This window comes from Podarcis tiliguerta, assembly GCF_965153285.1.
Source record: "Podarcis tiliguerta genome assembly, chromosome: 5".
NCBI lineage: Eukaryota > Metazoa > Chordata > Lepidosauria > Squamata > Lacertidae > Podarcis > Podarcis tiliguerta.
The window spans coordinates 56,020,840-56,042,727 of NC_139538.1; the positions used below are offsets into that span (position 1 = coordinate 56,020,840).

The 21,888-nt window shown below is 38.2% G+C and overlaps 1 protein-coding gene across 4 annotated transcripts in view; it reads left to right on the forward strand.

Annotated features, from left to right (window-relative positions):
* The window catches only part of DOCK1 (dedicator of cytokinesis 1), a 359,825-nt gene that overhangs the window by 103,352 nt on the left and 234,585 nt on the right, over nucleotides 1-21,888 (forward strand). For all 4 annotated transcript variants that reach the window (XM_083439577.1, XM_083439579.1, XM_083439580.1 and 1 more), the window contains exons 24-27: nucleotides 6,785-6,855; nucleotides 8,808-8,914; nucleotides 13,980-14,107; nucleotides 17,970-18,065. In XM_083439577.1, the coding sequence (XP_083295703.1) occupies nucleotides 6,785-6,855; nucleotides 8,808-8,914; nucleotides 13,980-14,107; nucleotides 17,970-18,065 (402 nt within the window). The remainder of the gene's footprint in view (nucleotides 1-6,784; nucleotides 6,856-8,807; nucleotides 8,915-13,979; nucleotides 14,108-17,969; nucleotides 18,066-21,888) is intronic.

Sequence of the window (21,888 nt, forward strand, 5' to 3'; positions counted from 1 at the left end):
AGATAGCCTCTCACCATTTCATTCTTTTTTTTTTAACACTGGTTTTCTTTATTTTCATGGTACAGAAGATAAATTTTGAGAAAACAATTGTTACAACAGTAAACAACAAGTAACTTGTCCTAACAGTCTACTGTTTGTGAGAAGCTGCCTTATCTGGTATTCAGAGAGGTGCCACTCTTAAAATCGGACTGCTGAGTACTGGACACTCTCAGGGAGGGTTTACATCTAGAGGTAGCTTCCCTGCCCAATCATCCTTCCTTCTATGGTCTTGGTAAATTACCCCCTCCCCCGCAAAAAAAAAAACAAATGAGGATTTATCAGGAGATACTGTACATCATTTGTTGGCCATTCTTGCAGAATACTTCTCTAGAGAATTCTTCACAATTGCAAAACTGGGAGATTCCTTACTGGACCTAAAATACCTCAACTAGTTCATCATTTACCACAGCTTCAGAATGGAAGCCCAGTTATCTATCAGAGCAGCTCTCTGCCTGGGAGACTACCTGACATTTATTCACCTGATGGAAGTCTACCTTCATAATCCAATTCACTCTAGCCACAGGAAAAAAAATTAGTTTATATTTAAGCAGTGAAGGTTAATGCATCCCTGAGAGCCAACTCAGGGTTAGGAGTCCATGTTAGAGCAGTTAGTTACTTGGAGTTGAAAAACAAGGACTGGAAATTGGTTGGTTGGTTGGCTGGCTATACTTCTGTAGAAGTATTTTAATGATGATGATGATGATGATGATAAAGATAAAAATTTATCTCTGCCAAGACAAGACTGAAATAAAGTTGCCATCAGCTAAAAAAGAAAAAGTGTATTTTTGACATGTCTACAGAGGAGATAGGAGTGCTTAGCTACAAATTTCTCAGAACATGTATCCTTACCCCAGTTCCTCCTTGAAATTTCTCTAATTTGTTGCTTTTTATGCATACGGTACTACATTTCTAAGTTTTGCCCCCTTGAGTCTTGAAACCCCTCATTTCTTTACGGAGTAGCATATAATAAGGGCAAACGAAACCTTTTAATTTACTATATATTTTGAAAAATGGTTTATGTGTTCGCCCATTTGTTCATTCTCCGTGTGTTTGAATAACTCTAAAGATATTGTTGCCAAATTTGGTACAAAAGTTCCCAAGGTGGGGGGGGGCGGTGTTGGTTGATGTTTCGACACTGATCACCATTTTGAATCAAGATGGGAGATCAGAAAATTACTTTGGAGTGACTTCTCCCGTTTTATAGCATAGCTTTGGCTGCCTGTTGAGTTTTCATCACCAAACTCAGCATGAAGGTTCCAGAGGTGGGTGTGGCAGACTTCATCACCATGTGGATGCCAGACACATTTTGAATTCTGCCTGAATTCTGACATAGCTTCCTCTGCCTTGCAAGATATTGTTGCCAAACTTGGCTTGGGGTTGCCTGAAGTTGAGGTTAGGCTCTTCATTGATGTTTGGATGCCAGGCATGATTTTGAATCAAGATGGTTGGCCAAACATGACATTGGTGTGATTTCACCAGACTTTTGGCATGAGAGGTCCAAGCTCACAAATTCCACAATCCATTTTTAAAAATCATAATATTTTTTGGATTCTAAAAATTTCCAGGCAGTGGCAGACCCTCCCTGTTAGTTTCCTATAAAGCAGAACAGGAATTTCATAGGGTCTAAGCGTGATACCTAGGAATGATGGAGGACCAAACTTTCATTTATTTGCCTGGTGATACTGGCAATACATGCCATCCTTAGGTTGATTAAACTCTGTCATTTTTGTTATCATGGGAACAGGGGCACAAACTTTGGCTCTGTGCTGTTCAAATATGTTAGTAATTCTAATTAAAAACGTTAATTTAAGAAGTTAACAAACTGCTTAATTGTCGGTAATTGTTCCTGATGTTGCATTGGTATCTGATGATTGTCATCTGAAATTAATATCCCTGTGCTCATGTATATCAGCATCTGGGAATAGCCAAGATAGTAATGATGCCACTAATCATGCGGGGTTTCATTTCAGCTACAGCGTGCAAACCAAGTAAAAGGTTGCATTTTCTGCTTAGCTTTCATAAGAATTAGTATTGACCTTTCATAATATTAGCTGGCTTTCTGATTAAACCAGTTTAGAGTCACTCTCTTTCCTTTTCCTTTTCTAACTATATTACAGTTTTAACAAGATGAGAAATACTGCCTGTACTCTGGTCAGAGCTTATTTTGCCAGATTTCCCTTTATTTCAGATGCACTGAAACAATGATTAAATAGGAAACTACAACACAGCCCAGCAGTACTATTCTTTTATTTTAATGACCAAATATATATAAAGAAATAGGTTATATATATATTATATAAAAAATAAAAGACTTAAACCTAGGCCATCAGTTAAAATGAAATCCATATCAGTTTGTTTTATAATGTACCTTTCCATGCAGAATTCTGTGGCTGTAACCCAAATACCTACTTTAAATATGCCCAAAGGCTTGTGGGATATACAGAGGGGTTTTTTCCTTTTCCTCTGAACCATGACCCCCCCCCCCCCAAATACAATATTAGAAACTCTTCTGATTTTAAAATTGTTTACTGAGGAGTCAGGTAATATTTTGCTGATGTTTCACCCCCTGATGCTAAAGCACAGATTTTCAAGGTCTGGATTCCCTCTTGGGAAATTGCTGTTGTCCTGGAACCTATTCCATTCCTTAATTGAAAATGTTTGCTTCTAATGGCTTTTTATAATTCCTTGATATAGTGTAGCCCCCACTCCTTCCAAATGATCTATTGTAGAGCCTAATAATACCCAATATACATAAGTAAAGTGAATATATAAATAAGGAAATACGTGGGATGTTCTCTAAGCAGCTAGTTTAACTTTGACACAGCATTTTTTTACCCATTTAAAAAGCCTTACTTTCATACCACCAATGTAGCATACATTCATTCTAACCTGGAAACAACCACAGTTTGATGTGAAACTCTCAGCCGGTGTTACTTATGCTAAAAACAAAACCTATTTGCATTATGAGGTAGCATTAGAGTTGAACTCCCCTTGGCCTGGTCAGTCATCAGGAACGAATATATTGGTGAAAATATTGACAAGCAAGCCACCCTGAAGGAATGCAGATACCTCATCCAGATGTAATGATAAGCTGTGGCTATTCACTACAGAAATAAGCCTAAATGAGCTTTGTGCTCCTCCCTCCTCTGGTTCAGTCACAAGGAGACTGGAAGCTTTCACTTCTGTTTTTGACTAACTGCAGCTTGCCATTTTGCTGACTGTGCCGGATGGGACTTGGAAGTCCAATAACACATGGAGGGCCAAAGGTTCCCTATCCCTGTTGTAATGATAAATTGCTTTATTATTCATCCAAATGCAGCCACAGTCTCTTAAGCACCCTCTTTTATCATTTATAATAAAAAAAAGCTATACTTTCATTTAGATCACTTTCAGATGTTCTTAAATGTTTAAACTTCATAAATTTAGTGACCTAAATGTCATGTTGTTATAACATTGAGGTTGTGCTGGATGCCTTCTGGGATTACCTTCCAGCCCTTTGATTTAATAGTTGTAATTCTTGAATCTGCAGAAGAGGAGGCTCTATCTATCTATCTATCTATCTATCTATCATCTATCTATCTTCATTTGCTTTTGTTAAGTAGATAGCATGGGCCTTCAGTGATGCAAAATGTTGGCATAGACGCCAGACAGCTGAATATGGTAGCAGGGCTGGGGCATGTCTTCCCTTCCCTTGCCTTGGTTGGAGGTGGCATAATCTAGAGCAGGGGTCAGCAAACTTTTTCAGCAGGGGGCTGGTCCACTGTCCCTCAGACCTTGTGGGGAGCCGGACTATATTTTGAAAAAAGAAATGAACGAATTCCTATGCCCCACAAATAACCCAGAGGTGAATTTTAAATAAAAGCACACATTCTACTTATGTAAAAACATGCTGATTCCTGGACCGTCCGCGGGGCAGATTTAGAAGGCAATTGGGCCAGATCCGGCCCCCGGGCATTAGTTTGCCTACCTATGATCTAGAGGTCTAGCAGTCTTAGAACTTGAGACCTGACTTGCTCAAAGCTATGGCCTTGGTGGTTCTCCTATCATATTGAGTGGAGCAGCAGGATCTCTTGCAGTGTTAATGCTGCAAATCTTCCTTCTTACGCTAACGTGGAATATATAAAAATAAACCTTATATCACAGAAGCTCCATAAGTTTCCAGTGACCTTTACTTCAAGGAAACCAAGAGATGTGCTGAACATCTTACTCCTTGGAAGGCATGTAACAATAATTTGGAAATTGGAATCACAGCACTTCGCAGAAGACTTAACACAGAAAATAGTTCTTAAGATTTTGGGACTTAAAATAATGCCTGAAGTGACTCTTAGAAGATGAAGCAACTATGAGCAATGGACATCTTCATTCTGAATGTTAACCTAAAATGCAGTTCAGTAGTAAGCTTTTTTACTTATCGTTGAATTTAAAATAAACATTCATTGGCTTAGGTTGTCATAGAGTAGGTTGAGCAATTACTTACTGTACATCTAACAGACATATTTGCAATTGGACTACATACATTCTTTATAACATAAAATAATTATTTAGAGGAAACACAAACATGGCGGATCAAGGCGTGTTTAGTTGTGCTTTGAAAAAACCAGAATGCTTCTCCATCAGTGGAGGGAGATCAGCTATATTTATGGTTTGTGTGAATTTTTTTCATTCTTTGCTAACTAAAATCAGTTTAACAAGCATCATCTAGAGAAATATGTAAATTAATAATTACTTCATGCATTATTCAGTGAAAAGCTTATTTTGTATCATTGATAGCTCTTATCTTATATAAAGATATGCTAATGGATTTAATTAAAATAATTATACTGAATAATGTACCCTGAACTTTACCCTAAAGTAGTTCATATTAATCAGCATCCACAGCTATATTTTTAGTCACAAAGACAATTATAAATTTGATGGTTAATGGATAACAAAAACTTAGAGAATGATTAAGTTACTCTAGACATGGCTGCCTAGGCTCTGGTGGGGCACTGTTTCCTGCCATGGAGATATAGGTATAATATGGGTATATTAAATATAATTAGAACTAGGCTCCATCTCAGACAAAAGAAAACACAAGTTAGCGTAACCCACATTGGACCTCAACATGCAAGCAAAATATAGATCAAGGTGACCAAGATGACCGTCTCTTACTGGGAAAGTTACTCTTGCATACAACACACACTGCAGAATATAAAAAGGTACAAGACTGTACTGCTAAAGGATCAAGAACTCATCCTCCAAGAAACAAAACTCTGCAAGAAGGCAGGAAATAGGCATCTCGGAAAGTTTGTTCACAAAGGAAGCTGAAAAGTAAATATAAAAGGAGAGCCACATCTTGTGCAGTAATAATAGAGCAAAAATAGAGCCTTCCTTAGCTGTCAATATTATGAATGCCAAATATTGGGTACTGTGAAGTTATAGTGAGTCTCAACTGCATATGAGACTCTGAGGGAACCTGACTTGCCATCCACAATACATACATTAGATCAAGTCCCTTCTTTCCACAGACGTGTTGCATAGGAGATAAATATGGGGTTGTCTGGTAGTGGTGCAGAAAAGGTTGCTTTGTTCCATAGTTGCAGTATGAGAGCACTGTACAAAACACCATAAATATCTATTTTTATAATGTTTATTTACTGTCACACGTGCGTTAGGTGTTGTATAATAAGTTGTATAATATTTTTCCTGATGGTTTAGACTGAGTCTACTGATGCTAAAGGATATAGAAGGAAGAAGATGGGGATTGACAAGAGTATTTATGGATAATAGATGGTGAGGTGTGGAAATAGATTCAAGGCATAGGTTCAGGAAGGCCTATCCTGAAGGAAGTAGTAGCCTGGTAAATATATGGGAGGAGACATTTTCGAAGTATAGGAACCAGGATGACAGAATGTGCACAACTGAAGATAGGATACTAGCAGATCGACTTAAATGAAATGGAAAGAGGAGGAAAGAGTAAAGGAGAAGAGACAGTTTGGGAATCTTACACATAAACTTTACTTGCTTTATATTAGTCCAGAGATCAACAGAGAAGGTAATGGAGAAAGTGATCTTGGCAAATTGACTGACGGGTGAAAGCATTGCTGAAAACAAGGGTACTAGAGTGATCATGGTTCAGAGAAGTGTCAGGCTGAATCCTTGGCAAATAATAATAATAATAATAATAATAATAATAATAGAAAAAGTTTGGCAGATCGCTTGATTTGAATTGTAGTCAAAAGAAACAGAGTGGACTTGAGGATGGATCAGTTGCCACTATTGGCTGGCTCTGTGTGCTGATTACAGTGTTACTCTTCATTTTGGGAACAAGTTCCATATTACTTTTTAGCCTTTTGTTTTAAATGCTTGGCTGGAAATCTGGTGGATTCATATATTAAGAAAAATGATTTAACTTTGAGAATGTAAGAGCCAATAAGTTCCCACTTCAAATTTTGTTTCACTCATGATCTCAATTAACCAAATAATTGTATTCCATCTTTGTGAGCCTCACTGCTTGTAAGAGATAAAAGGGTTATTGTAAAAGTTATTGAGATATCATGAAGCAGTTTGCAGTATCAAAATGCTATAGAGGTAAAGATTTTTATGTTAGTGGTAATATTGGCTTTTATTTTTTATTTTATTCAACATTAAATTGAGTTGCACATGATTTCAGTTTAGCATTACATTTCAAATCAAATCGTTTATTGCTTAGCTAACAGTCACCACATTTACCATTAAATTGTACATTTATTCTTTTCCATTTTAGGGAGCTGCACTTAAATATTTGCCAACTATTGTGAATGATGTGAAACTTGTTTTTGACCCCAAAGAACTTAGGTAAGAGTCAAAATGTTTGCTATGCTTTTAGCTTTTAGTCCTTGATATATAATTTTTCAACTTGTTTTTGTATGTGTGTAAAGACTATATATGATTGGTATTTTATTGCTGCAGTAGAAATCTGGCACCCAAAATGATTAACTATAATCAGTTCCTGAAGGCATACGGAGCAAACATATTTCATTTTTAGTATACATATTTTTTCAGATAAATGTTGTTGACCTTCATAGGTTATAGATTATACAATGAGTGTCAAAGATTTTTTAAAATGTTGAGCCATCAGAATCTTTAATTTTTTTGTTACGTGCCACATTTTAGACTGTAATCATATGCACACTTACTTGGGACAACCCTGTTAAGCTCAGCAGGACTTCTGAGTAAATGTGCATTGGTTTTGTGCTATTATACATATATTTTTCAGTACAAATGTACTGATGTTTATTTTAATTATTGCTTTATCTTTATCAAGGACATCTCAGAGCAGATTCTAATATTGCTATTAAGTTTAACAATTCTTATTGTTTCAATATGCAAGTCTAAATGACTTCTATGAATATAACTTTTATTTTATTTTATTTTATTTTATTTTATTTTATTTTATTTTATTTTATTTTATTTGGCATTATAACCATAGATGAGTAGAACTAGGAGAGCCCCAGATGGAGTGCGTAAATGATTCCAAAACAGTGGACCAGGGTGGGGTGGATAAAAGCATCAAAGCTTGCTTTTTAAACTAAAAAAAACAAATAATTCCCTGGGTGAGATTAATATTTATTTTATGGTGATGTCCTACGCTTGCTTACTCAAAAGTAATTCCCACTAACTTCACTTGCCCTTACTCCTAGGCAAGATTATGGCCTTAATGTGTCTGTGTGCATGCATATACAAGGGTGTGTTGCAGCTTACACACTTACTTGGGAGTAAGGCCCAGTGAACTCTGAGTCTTACTTCTGAGTAGACAAGCATATGATGTTACTTCGAGTCATTTATTTATTTACAGTCAAGCGGTGTATACATTTTATGACATAAATACTGGTAGGAGCCAAGATCCTCATGTGAATCAATCAGTTGACCTGCAGAAACCTTTATTTGCATTGGACTTTCAAAGAGATTATGGGGCAGGGTTGGAGAAGGGATCAAAAACAGGAATTCTTGTATGGCAGTTGTGCTGGGCGAGAAGGGAATTTCAGTCCTTCTGGGCATAAGACTCCAGTCAGATTAGAAGGGAAATGAAGAGCTATAACCAGCCTGTTGTTCTTAGTTTGTTTTGCTACATAACCGGATAGGAATACTGTGTGACTTTTAAATGATGAGGTCTCCAGGTCAGAAAAGTTATTTGCCATGGAATTCTTGTTTACACAAGTGAGGGTCTAGGGTCATGTTAGACCACAGTTCGAGGTTGTTATTGTATATTAACATACTTGCTTCCAGTTTGTTTTTAGGAGATGCTAGTATTGTTGCCTTAAATTCCATAGTAACAACCTTAGAATCCAAGCAAGCTAGAAGGGTTAAAGCTGGGCATATCTTCAAATTTCTACCTAAGTATGTCTTGATATTGCAGTCAAAGTGAATAAGCAGGGTTTGATTAATCACACCTTTTTAGTTAAGTCTGAAGTTGTCCTTTCAATCATGTAAAATAGACTGATACTGCAGCAATCTTAGGAACTGTCTTACCAGAATAAATGATTGCAGAAATTCTGAGATTTGTGAAGTGTTCAGTTTCCAGGCTCATGAAGCCATATAAGAGCACCAAAATGTGTTTTGTGGTTTGAGCTGAGTCTTGCAAATTAACGAGGAGTTTGGTGTAATATATTTATATCGGGAAAATGTTTTTTTAAAAAAAGCTTTTCAAAACTCCCAAATTCTTAAATTCACATTTGAAAAACATTTTACTGAAATTGTTAATTCCTTCGTTCTGTTAATTTTATTTTTGTTTCTCCCCCCCGTCCCAGCAAGCTATTCACAGATTTTATACTGAATGTTCCAATGGGCCGTCTCACAATTCAGAAGCTATATTGTTTGATTGAAATAGTTCACAGTGACCTTTTCACTCAGCATGGTAAGGAAAAAAAATCACAGAATCTTTAAAGAATCATTAAATTGTCTCATTATTTGCTATCTGCCAATCTTTGTCAGGGCCAGCTAATTCTTACTGCAGATAGCAGTTGAGGTTGTAGCCAAGGATCCACAACCTTCATTGCAAGTGCAAATGTGTATATATTTGTAGAGTAAAAGTTATAGAACTATCAGGTTGGTCCACATGTAAAGTGACGCCTAGCTTGGCTGTCCTTAGGCTCACATCCTTCTTCCCATTTCCTACCTATTTATTTGATCAGTTGTCTTATAGCCAAACTATATGTTGGCTATATGTATGGTTTGCCTTCAAATCCGACATGAAAACCATATTTCGGTTTGTGGCATCCCATAATTAAATTATACATTTAATTGCACAGTACAAAGAGACTGTGGAGGAATGAAGTGGCATGTTTGCTAAGCACTTCAGGGATAAAAGCTGCTCCGGGCAAGATAACGGGTCAGTATGCAGATGTGTCCATAACCTAGTCTTGTATTGTTAGATGAATGACGTTCTTGGATAAATATGGCCTTCTTTCGTATGCTTTCTCCTTGTCCCTCTTACCTTACAACATGGAGCAGGCAGGAATTGATTAGCTACGCCCTATTTGCGAGAAGTGTGGTCTCAACAGCCCTTTCGGAAGTTACTTGTTTTAAAAATAGATATACTCATACCTTTCTGCCTGACAGTAGGAGGCTGCCAGTGAAAAAAGCAACACATAAGAGGCCGTGGTGACTTATGTAAGTTCAGGATGGGACAAAAGATGGAAAATGTCCACTTCCCAGACATATGATGTTGATGCTGTAGCTGTTTTCAGCACTTGTCAGACTGCTTCTGAAAATTCTCTGGACCTGGAAGATTGTGAATAACTATTGGCTGCTTGTAAAAATTCCCTTTCTGAGCAAGGTGCTCATAGTAGGTGGTTGCTCTGCAACTCCCAAGATCTTGTGGACGATTATCTACTTTCAATTCAATCTGGATTTAAGCTTAGTTTTTGGTCCTTGTTGCCCCAAGGAATGGCCTCTGCCAGAAAAAGAACAGGGGGAGCACAAGCCCGCTAATCTTCTCTGTGGGTTTCAGTATCATCAGCCATGGTATTCCCTTTTTTAATTTACAAGCATATATTCCCTTCACTGTGTAGAAACCACTACCTTTATTTGGGCCAGCCCTTTTTGCTTCAAAACTCTGAGATGCATAGCCACTTGAATTTGCTATGAGAGCCAATGCCTGGTGATTCTTTTCAGTGTCCTGGGGGGTGCAGTGCTGTACCTAATGCTACACTTTGCTTGTGCAGTATGATTACACTACACAGTCCAACAAATATTGTTCTTTTCCGTTGGTGACTCAAGCTGCGTTCTTGAGTACATTTCATTGAATTTAAGGCACATCGAGTCATTCATGCTTTCAGGCTGTTAGTGATTTTGAGGACCCATAAAACTATTTTTTACGGTTTAATGAAATCCTACACTAGGTTTTGAGTTTCAACGTTTTCCTTTTGTGTAAAACATATATGGATAGCTAGCTATAGGTAAGAATAAACTGCCACTCTCTGACATAAGTTATGACAATGTAATAGTACAAAGCCTCTCTCTTTTTCTGTTTTTGTGCAATTCTTTCTCCCTATAATTTCTTGTTTATAGTACCACGTATAAACTATGTGGAGGCAGATAGCTGAAGTTTAGTATTCGCTGTGACCTGCCATAGTGAATACATTTTTTTAATAAAGCTTATGATCATGCCAGCAAAGATTCTGGATTTGTATTGACACCCTAAAATTACCAATGTAATAATAGTAATAATGAGCACATTTTGGTAATTGAGTGTTCAGAGAGATGAACGTTGTGGTTATATGGGCAGGGGCTTTAATATGGATTACATACATTGAATTATAGATTATTCTCACACCCTGTAACTTGTATGTGTCTGGTTGTGGAAAAGGTCAAAACGGAACTAAGCGTCTGAAAGTTTCGTAAAAGATTTTTCTCTTCTTCACTGTGGACTTTACTTAGAGGTGAAGTCAGCATATTTGAAAAATGAATCAAGTGGAGCTGGTGACCGGAACACAGGTTAGGACTGTGATAAATAGGCTTCCTTGATGTTGAAAGATGTGCAAGCCACAAATACCCCTACCAATGTCAGCTTAAAACTTAGTATTCTGCTTGGATGTAGTACGTTGTAAAATTATAAATGACAGTATATTTGTCTTCCAGTTTCAACAGAATTCTTAATTCTTTTAAAAATTGCATTTCAATTATGCTCAGATATTTGGGAAGATGCCTCAGTAAAAATACCTCCCTCCACTCCAAAGAAGAAAAGAAAAAATGAACTTCTATCTAAAATTTTCATACTGGGAAGACTGTTTAGAATGATTTTATGATGATGATGATTATGAATACGGTTCCTGTATTTTGAATTTCCTAGATTATTGGTTGCATTATTGGTGAGTTCTGGGTACAAGGCTTGTAGGGAAAAGAGGCAGTCTCCAGTCTGTGTTGAGCACAGAACATGCAGGACCTCAGATAGCTCCCATGGGCTCTGCTATGTCAGCTACAAGTTATTGCAGGGGACTCATCCTTTTTAGTAAGAGGGTGGAAACAGAGTTGTGTCTTTCAGGTAGGAAGACCCTGAATAAGGTACTGATGGAGTAGCTCGAACCTTGACCTCATTTGAGTCTTCAGTATGCTATGCAAAGTCCCTTGGTTGGTCAGTCATGACAATTCTATATTATGGAGATCTAGACCTAGATTGGTAAAATGATAAATTGCCTTATCCTGTACGGTTGTTATAAACCTTTATCCTAAATATGCACTTAGGGTGAATCAATCAATTAATGGTCTCTAGTCAAGGTAGGCATATCTTAGAGCTCATCAGAAAAATTCCCAGTAAGATCTCCTGTACCAGTTAAACTTGCTCAGTCCCCCTGATTAAATTCTAATCTTCATGTCTGCCTTTGAGCCTATGAGTAAGTATCTTATGCAGAGTGCTCACTGACTAGTGGATCCCAGTTGGATCCACTAGTCATCATGGTGTGACCCATGGGACGCAGGTGGCGCTGTGGGTTAAACCACAGAGCCTAGGATTTGTCAATCAGAAGGTCAGCAGTTTAAATCCCCGCGATGGGGTGAGCTCCATTGCTCGGTCCCTGCTCCTGCCAACCTAGCACTTCGAAAGCACTTCGAAAGAACATATCTAAAACAGTCAAGAACCACGACAACAGCTTCTCTGAAGCCATGTAACACTTAAATAAGGTTAAGACTTCAAATATAGAATTTTGGTTTGTTAGAAAGCTTGATGGGCTCCAGCTTCAAGGTTACAGAAAGGCAAAAAGTGTTTCACAGATGCAGTCCACTGGAAATCCACCAAGTAGATAAGTAGGTACCGCTCCGGCGGGAAGGTAAACGGCGTTTCCGTGCGCTGCTCTGGTTCGCCAGAAGCAGCTTAGTCATGCTGGCCACATGACCCAGGAGGCTGTATGCCGGCTCCCTCGGCCAATAAAGCGAGATGAGCGCCGCAACCCCAGAGTCGGTTACGACTGGACCTAATGGTCAGGGGTCCCTTTACCTTTACCTTAGTTGCACCTAGCTTATTATGTGTCTGAATCTTTATTTGGCCGTCAGGTTGCAACTAAACAGATGCACATGGACAGTGTTTTCAGATTACTAAAAATCCAAGCATTTTAAAATTACTTGTCCATAAAAGACTGGAGAACAAGCTCTTGCTGTTTTAGTCCTCATTAAAAATGTTCATATATTTTAGCGTGCTCTTGATGGCAGAGGGAACATTCAGCATGGTTCAGTGGGTCACACGTTTAACATGGCTAGCAAAATATTAGACCCCCTTAGAAGATGATGTTCATAAAGTGTTTTAAGTTCAGATTCATCAGAGTGCTTACATTTTGCTTTAACATGGCTGTGTTGCTCTGAACAGTTTTGCTTAGTTAATGGTGCCCTGCTGAGCATCTGTTTAAAAAAGATTAATACTTTATTCTTGCACATGTTCACCTGACATTAATCATCTTGGGTTAGATCTGTGCAGCAGAAGATGAACAGATGCTGAAGTATTGTTGCTTGTGGTTATTGTCTCATACTTATGAGCTGTCTTCAGCCTTGGTATTGTGAACAAGTGCATAATCCTATAGGCAACAGATTTTTTTCAAGGTCACTCATTAATCATTGTAGTGACGTGCATATGACTATAGTTTGGGGATGCACCATTTCTTTATCATGATGTCTGGATAACCAAGCGAAGAGAGAAGACACGCAGGAAAAAATGGGGAGAGGGTTTGGGGAAGAGCAATAAATCCTGCATTTCTAACTGGTTGCTTCTGATTCAACTGACATGTATTGCTGGTAAAACAATAATGTTTGGCCTCAAAAACGCCAAACGGAAAAGAATATAAATACAGAAAATCATTTTAAACCATGGCATCCACCACAGTTTAAAATCATTTCAGAAATCATTCCAGATGTAATTGCACTATAACCACATCTTGTAGATAATTAATTGTTGGACTATAATGTGGAAGCATGCAGGAAGTTACATGGTTATAACTTGTGGCACATTTGTAGTCCCGTTCAGTGATTTAGTATCTGCAAATATAGACATATGAATCCATATTTTACATGTATGTTTTGCAAGTATTCATTTGGGAAGTTTTACTGGAAATCATTCTGCACCATGGACGTAATTGCACTGGGCAAGATGATCTTTGAAACACCAATTTAACCTTGCATCAGTGGGTGAAATTAACCAAAAATTGAAAAACACACACAATATCACATGAGCATTTAGGGGAATTAGCAGTGATAATTTAATATGACTAGGATATTTATTTACTCAAAATGAAGTAAAAAATGGCTTTGCCTCTTGAAACACAAATATATAACTATGAAAGAATAAAATAGAGTTGTCAAAAATCACAGAGACTACCCACCAGACATTGCCTGGATCGTGCACTTTAAACACATTAGGCTTCAGTTTGGAAATTTGTCATAAGCTTTGTGTTTTCAAGGTTAAGTACTTAATTACTTTTTCCCTGTTCAATATGCAGACTGTAGAGAGATTTTGCTGCCAATGATGACAGATCAGCTGAAGTACCATTTGGAACGGCAGGAAGACCTGGAAGCCTGTTGCCAATTGGTCAGCAACATCCTGGAAGTACTTTACAGGAAAGATGTGGTTAGTAATTAAGTGTGTATATTTAATACTGAAATCTTGAAAGTTTTCAGTACTGCTGTGAGTGGGCATAAGGCTAAAAGAAGTAGAGCTTCTTCTTGCCTTAGGGTTCTATTTTAGAAGGGGAAAAGCTAAAAGTTGGCATTGTGACAAGTATTTAATTTTTATTATTTTATCACACAATTTATCACTGGGTAGGAGATCTGGAGCCGGTAAGTGGGATGCAAGCACTTTAATTCTCTGTGCTGCTGTGGCACTTTGCAAAAGGAGGGAGCTGTGGGGCTTCTCTGCTGCATTTAAACACCACCCCTGAAGACTGCTAACAAACAATATTTAAACTACTGTCTTGGTAGGAGTCAGGTGATGCCGAGACTAGTTTCACCTGGTCCTATAAAGTTTTCGGCTCTGGTCTCCTCCTCAGTTTGACCAGTTCATTGCCCAGATGCAGACTGGGCTCTTACAAATACCTACTTCTTTGCTCAGTGGTCTGAATGCACGGCTTCCTTGCTTCCCAGCTCAGTTCAAGTGCTGGGTAGGCACTTGCTTACTTTCACATTGTCATCCCTGACACATTTGCATTCCTAAGAGGCATAAAAAGAAAACTCAATAAGAACCTCATCTAATAAAACAATGCCCAGGAGTTGAGCTTGCTTCTTGACTTCATTCCCAGTTTCTGTCAGTGTAGGAATGAATAACTTTGCAGTGTGGACTGCTGCATTATATCCATGCTGCACTGCAAGACGAGGCCTTCAGTGTTTTGTGTATACAGTCTTCTGAAGATGGCTTTAATTTTGTTTTATCAGCAAATAGGTTTGTTTGAACTCTGCGTGTGCTCATTTTAAAGTCTCACTATAGGATGTCTGTCCACGCTTTGACTTCACATTCGAAAAGGGATAGCTGTTGGAAAATAAAAACAAAATTTCTTAGCCACAAGCATTATTTTACACATGGCGAAAGTCAGAATGCTGGATGGGTAGTGTGAATTATTTATCAGGAATTTATAATGCACAGCAAAACTCCATGTTACCATCTTAAAACAATTTGTTTAGCATAGATGCCTGTTCAAACAGCCAAGTGAAAACAATGGGAACGGCAGTGCTCTTTGAGAACTATGACCTGAGGATGATTTCCCTTTGAATTAAGCATAACAGTAACATGGAATGTTCTGAGTCACTGAATCAGTAGGATATGTCCTATAGTTTACAGGGTTGGGATTTTTAAATACAGTCATACCTCATGTTACGTTTGCTTTAGGTTGAGCGTTTTCAGGTTTTGCCCCGTGGTGATCCGGAAGCACCGGAAAGGGTTACTTCCGAGTTTTGCCGCTCATGCGTGCGCAGACACACAAAATGATGTCACGTGCATGCGCAGAAGCAGCAAATTGCGACCCGCGGGTTGCATTCTGCTCATGTTGTGAATGGGCCTCCAGAACGGATCCCATTCGCAACCAGAGGTACCACTGTAGTTATATATGTATGTCCATGGGTGTGACTGTCGGTGAGTTTTTTATTGTGTTATATTTCATTGTTCCAAAATTCCCATGAAGCAAATTTATTTGTTTATGAAAAGACTATTTTGCTTATTCAACTTGGAAGTTTTATATGTACCTTATTGGCTCACTAGCTCATAAAGGTTAGGGGACAGTTGTCTTAAACATACTCCGTACCATTCAAGCTGCCCTGTGATACTGTTCAGTCTGATCATATTATAGCATTCTGGGCTAAATGTGGCCTTGATGAGCACAGTCCAACAGCAGGACTTAATTCCCTGCTCCCTCCCCCAAAAGGAGAGTTGAACTGAGGTATGCTTTGGGGGTACAACCAATTACTGTATTTTTCACCCCATAGGACGCACCGGCCCGTAAGGCGCACCTAGTTTTTTGGGGGGGAAATAAAGGGGGAAAAATTATTTCAGGCGCAAAGCCTGGAGAGCGAGAGGGGTCGGTGCGCACCGACCCCTCTCACTCTCCAGGCTTCAGTGAAAGCCTGCATTTGCCCCATAGGACGCACACACATTTCCCCTTCATTTTTGGAGGGGAAAAAGTGCGTCCTATAGGGCGAAAAATACGGTACCTTGCTGTTTTCCTTACCTGCTGAGATAGCAAACTTGAGGGCCCTCTGATTAGGAAACTGTCAGTGATACCTGTTTAGAAGTCAAAGAAAGTAAAAGATGAGTTGGCTGAATTGAGACACTTTGAAGGGGTTTTTTGGGAAATGGTAGAGGGTATTTATTGGCTGAAGGTTTAATTATCAAGAGCAGGGAGGAAGGGGGCAGAATAAAAGAAGTTGTTATTATGGCCAATGAAGCTAATTCTGTGCCTTAAACGGGGGGAGGCGAAAGACATCTTAAGAGGCAACCCTTACATTATGTTTCCATTGTTGGAAATGTAATCATCATTTGTGGCCAAGCTGTTAAAATGTGTGTTTCAGAAAGAGGAGCTGCACATGGATGTACAGAAGAAATAATCTATTTGACTATATAGGACAGAGGGGCCTTTTGAAAGGTTAAACTTCAGTCTGAAAATTTCACTGTCAGTTCATGCAGTCACTAGAGAAGCATATCAATCTAGACAGAGAATGTATGTTGATTCAAATATAAGCTTTAAAACTGGGCAGATTACGTCAATCTTTCTTATTCCATTTGCACAAGCAGAGGTTTCTGGGTATTCATGCAACAATCGGTGGCTTTTTTTCTTTTCTTTTTTTACAAGTCACATTGTGAAGTAATTCTGACTGAATTGCTTTGTGGTATGTAATGGCTGAGAGTCACACAACGTAGCTTGCATGCCATATTTGATATGGCAAGGATCTTCCTGGACTGAAAACAAAGTCCAGGAAGAACCCAAAGCCCCACAGGTAGTTGTGTAGACCAGGGGACTTCTCCAAGCTTAAAAGACAGGTGAAAATGTTGGAAGCAGGAATGCTTCTGGATACAAGTTGCTGGAAACCACAGGAGGCGGGGAGAGCTCTTGTGATCGAGTTTTCCCCTCAGGCATCTGATTGGGCACTGTGAGAACAGGATTCTGGACTACATGGGCCCTTGGCCTGCTCCTGCAGGCCCTTACATTCTTTTATAATGAAATGAGCAAAAGCCAACTTATCATTTATGTTGGGCTCTACCATGGAATGGTTGTATAGCAGCTTCCAAACCATGGCATTGAAAGGAGAAGCTGGAGCATAGGATTGATTGTTAGAGATTAAAGATTTCAGCTATAAAAAAGTGGAATGGAGACGAGTACAAAGTTGTGCTTGCTGTGTATCTAGCTATGCGTGCTTTCCCCTTTTCTTCTGTGCCAGTTTGTTCCCCCCAGTCTAAGGTTGCATACATGCCTCACATTTTAAAGTGCAAGACTTTCTCAAAAGCATATTGCTTCTTCCTCCCAAAATCTGAGAACTGTAGTTTAAGGGTGCTGGGAATTGTAGCTCTGTGAGTGGTAAAACACAGTTCTCAGATTTCTTTGGGGGAAGTAAAATGCTTTAGATCAGGCATAGGCAAACTCGGCCCTCCAGATATTTTGACTACAACTCCCATCATCCTTGACCAGTGGTCCTGTTAGCTAGGGATGATGGGAGTTGTAGTCCCAAAACATCTGGAGGGCCGAGTTTGCCTATGCCTGCTTTAGATGCAAGGCCTTGTACGCAGCCTTAATCAGTTTGTTTTTACAACAGTGTTGGAAAGTTTTACTGGACTTCCCATAGTGAACAGTAACTCAACAATTCAAATTAGTTCTTAATCTAAATTATTTGACACTGTATTCACAATTGCTGCTTTAAGGGTACACAGTTTTTATAACAAACTTCTGGAGTAGCCTTAGGTTGGTTTTTCAATGATTTGCTTTAATGTTCTGCTCTGCTTTGGTTTATAGGGACCGACACAGCGACATGTACAGATTATTATGGAGAAGCTACTGAGGACAGTAAACAGAACAGTCATATCAATGGGACGTGATTCAGAACTCATAGTAAGTGCCTATTGGCAAACTTCTAAAAATACTATGGCAGTTACTGTTCACAAAAGTGCATAATCCATTGGACATCTCTTCTGTGGAGTACTGCACAACATTTATGCAAGATCCTTGTTGTGATTATGAACTAGCCCAGTTAATTTAAGTATCTGAAGAAGTGTGCATGCATACAAAAGCTCATACCAATAACAAACTTGGTCTCTAAGGTGCTACTGGAAGGAATTTTTTTATTTTGTTTCGACATTCTGTTGTGTTTCTCTTGTTATGACAGATGTCTCTTCTCACTTCAGTTGCATTTCTCTTTAAATGATGAAATCTTAAGCTCATTTCAGTGGTCTAAATATTCTTGGATATACACAAAAATGCTTTAATGATTAACTGGATGGTCCATACTTAGTGCTTATTTATGAGCAACCTAGAGCAGCTATTTTAGTCCTTAGCCAGTTTCTGATGCCTGGGGAGAAGTGACTGAGGTTAAAACAACAAGTTGAATCCATGCTAGATAAAAAGGAGGCAGCATTGGTTAGTATAACTCTTGGCGCAGGAGTTATGCTTGCTCTAGGAGAAGCAGTATTTGCCTGCTTTGTCCCTGGAAAGCTGAAACCAGCAGTGGCTGAGATACATTCATATGAGCTGCTTTTATTATGGAGGCTTGACCCTTTTCGGAGCAGAGAGAGACCTTGCCACCACTTATGTATGCCTTTGTAATTTCAAGGATTGATCCATGTAATATACTTTATGTGGAGATGACCTTGGAAAGGGCTTGGAATCTGTAGCTAGTGCAGATGCCACAGCTGACAAGTACAGCAATGGCTTGTTTCCCAACAAATACTCAGGTACAGTTGCAGCAGTCAAACGTCTATGCCCTTTAAGATATTCTAGTTAAGTTTCTCCATATATATTTGCACTGCATCAGGTAAAGTTAGCAATAGCAGGGAGCAAGGCTTTTCCTGCAGTCTTTTGAGTCTCTGGAATGATGACCCCTAGAGGAGGTGAGCAGAAAGTCCTCTGTTCTGTAGGTCCTGCAAGATTTACCTATCCAGCCCACATGGCCTGGAATTGTCCCTATGACAGACGGACAGAAAAAGACAAGAGCTTGCTGTATATGGTTGCTCAGACCTTTATTGTTTGTTGCCAGTGTTTATGTTGTAACTCACAAAAATAATCAAAGAGTGAGTTAAACATACCCATTTTCAGAAATGTCAGCTGTCAAACATAAAATTTCCCAAATTATTTAAATTTTAAAAATTCCCTTGGCAGTCAACACTGTTTTGGACCAATAAACGTAACTTTCTTCTTAAAGGCTTATATGCCTTGTTGCAACAGTCAGCAACCATCTAATTTTGAAATAATCTGATTGACCTGGAAAATTATGAAATGAATAGAGGAATCTATCCCTAGATAAAGTTGCATAAAGGACAGTATAGGGCATATTGTCAATGTCTTGAATCTGGCTTGATCCACGTGTACAAAGATGATCATTTGTTGGCCTATTAAAGAATTTCCTGGTTGGAAAGCTAAGATGAGCAAGCACATATATAACAGGAAAAAAGTTAATTCCTGCATATAAGCAGCTCTTTTATGTCCAGATTAATTTTAGCGTAACAAACTGAGGACGTGGCCTTCAAATATATAAACAATTTTGTTTTGACATAATCAGCAAAAATACATTGAGTATCTTACAATCAGAAGTATCCTGAGATACAGTTACAATTTGAGCCCAGTTTTGCTACATGTTTGGGTTTTTTAAAGTATTGTCATAGATTTATGAATGTGTACTTTAAAGAAAGGATATCTTCTGACTTGAGTATTATAGGTGGCATTTTGAGGCTGGTCTGATCAGGGACTTTTTTCTTAGTTGCTATATTTTTGTTGGTTTGTCATAGCTTTATTTTATAAATATAGTCTTATATTATTTTCATTCATTTTGAAGTAAACGTCCTTAAGCCTAGGAAAGGCAACTCATGAAAACCTGTTTACCTAAATGAGATGCATTATTTAGATGTTTTCCTCTTTGGAGATGTCAGCAATGGGACATGTACTAATCAATTCAACAAAGACAAAACATTGCAGCAGATAAAGTATTTAAATGGTTGTTCATAATTATTATTATTATGTGATTTTTAGCTTGTTCCCCCCACACATAATATTATTTGTAGCTATGGGGAGGGGCAATATATTACTTGACCTTGTAGTTACTGTCTTTTTTAAATGATTTATTCTGATCTATTCTGAAAATTTGATGGTTTTCACAGTCTTTTTCTTTTATTGTCTGAAATCCGGTAAATTTGTGTTTGAACGCTGGCCAAACAAGTACGTTGTATTAAAAATGAATACTGTGAACATGAACATGGCATTATAAAAGCATTGCATTTGAACATATTATAATTATTTAATGAACGCTGCTGGTACCAAGAATTTTTAAAGGGACACTTACCATTTAAGATTCACTGAATTTCTGAAAGAACTCATTCCAGTCAACCGAAGATGATTCACTTTTATAGTGTCAATAAAGTAGTAAAACTGCACTGCGAAGGTACTTTATTTTGCATCATCTTACCTTTCATGCATCAATGGCAGATTGAACTTTATGTGTTAATATTTATTTTTTAGGGTTTTTTTCTTCTCTCTTTTTTCCATTTTGGAGGGGGGTCATCACCGAATTTGGATTTTACGCTAAACTGGTACAGCATAATTCGGTGGCAAAATGGTCATGAAACTGAATGTCTAAATCTACAGCAGCTAGAATAGTACCTTTACACAAATGTGGTTCACCTTGTACAGTCTCAAGAAAATTCAAATATAGAAAAATAAATAGGGAGAAGTCATGTTTTGCATCTGATCTTTTATTTAAATTCTTCTCAAGAAGCTTTGTGACAGTTCTTAACATGGCTGAGGAGGAAGAAGCTTGGTTTATAGCACAATGCCAATTGGGGATTACTCTCAAGTTCAGTAGAGTTTACTCCTAGGAAAATCTGCATTGGATCACACCCATAAAATGCCATATGAAACTTTGAGCTTGCAGCTATTTACTAACAAATAGGCCTTGCAATTCTATATATGCTCACCTGGGAATAAGCCAGACTGAACTCAGTGAAGTCTTTTTTTTTTTTAGTGTGTATATATATATATATATATATATATATGCTTTCGTAGATTTTCACGGGTACAGGAATGCAGGTTTTGGTGTCCTCGGGTGTCTTCCCGTGTAAAAGTTGGGGTGTCTAGGCGACGTTTCGACGAGGTCTCACTCGTCATCTTCAGGCTGGTGCTTTCGGCTTCTTGTTACTGGAACAGAGCCTGAGGACACCAAAACCTGCATATATATATATATATATATATATATGATCACAATGTTAACGTATCTGTGGGAAAGTAAACTATATGCAAAGTTGTAGGATAACATCAGATACATACTTCAAAGTGATACTGGTGAGATGCCTTTTCAGAATAATCATTGCCTTATTTTAAATCCGCAGCTGACACTATTCTTTTCACTCCCAGTGTCAGGCATTCCCTTTCTCCAATGAAAGCCCTCATAATTCCAGTCCTGTGACAGCTAGGGCAACAAATTATACACCTGGATTAGGAAGCCCAGACTTGATGGTGTCTTCACATCAGAGTTAGTGATTTGTCCTGTGAACATTCTTCATAACAAAAAGAAATTAATCAGCTAGAAGCATACTATTCGAAAGATGAGGCTGGGTATTCCCTGTATTTCAAGGTAATCTTTAGAAATGAAAAACAATAGAATCTTGAGGTATCTTGTAGAGAGCTTAAGGTGACAAAACATTGATAGCCTTCTCCTCCATGAATTTGT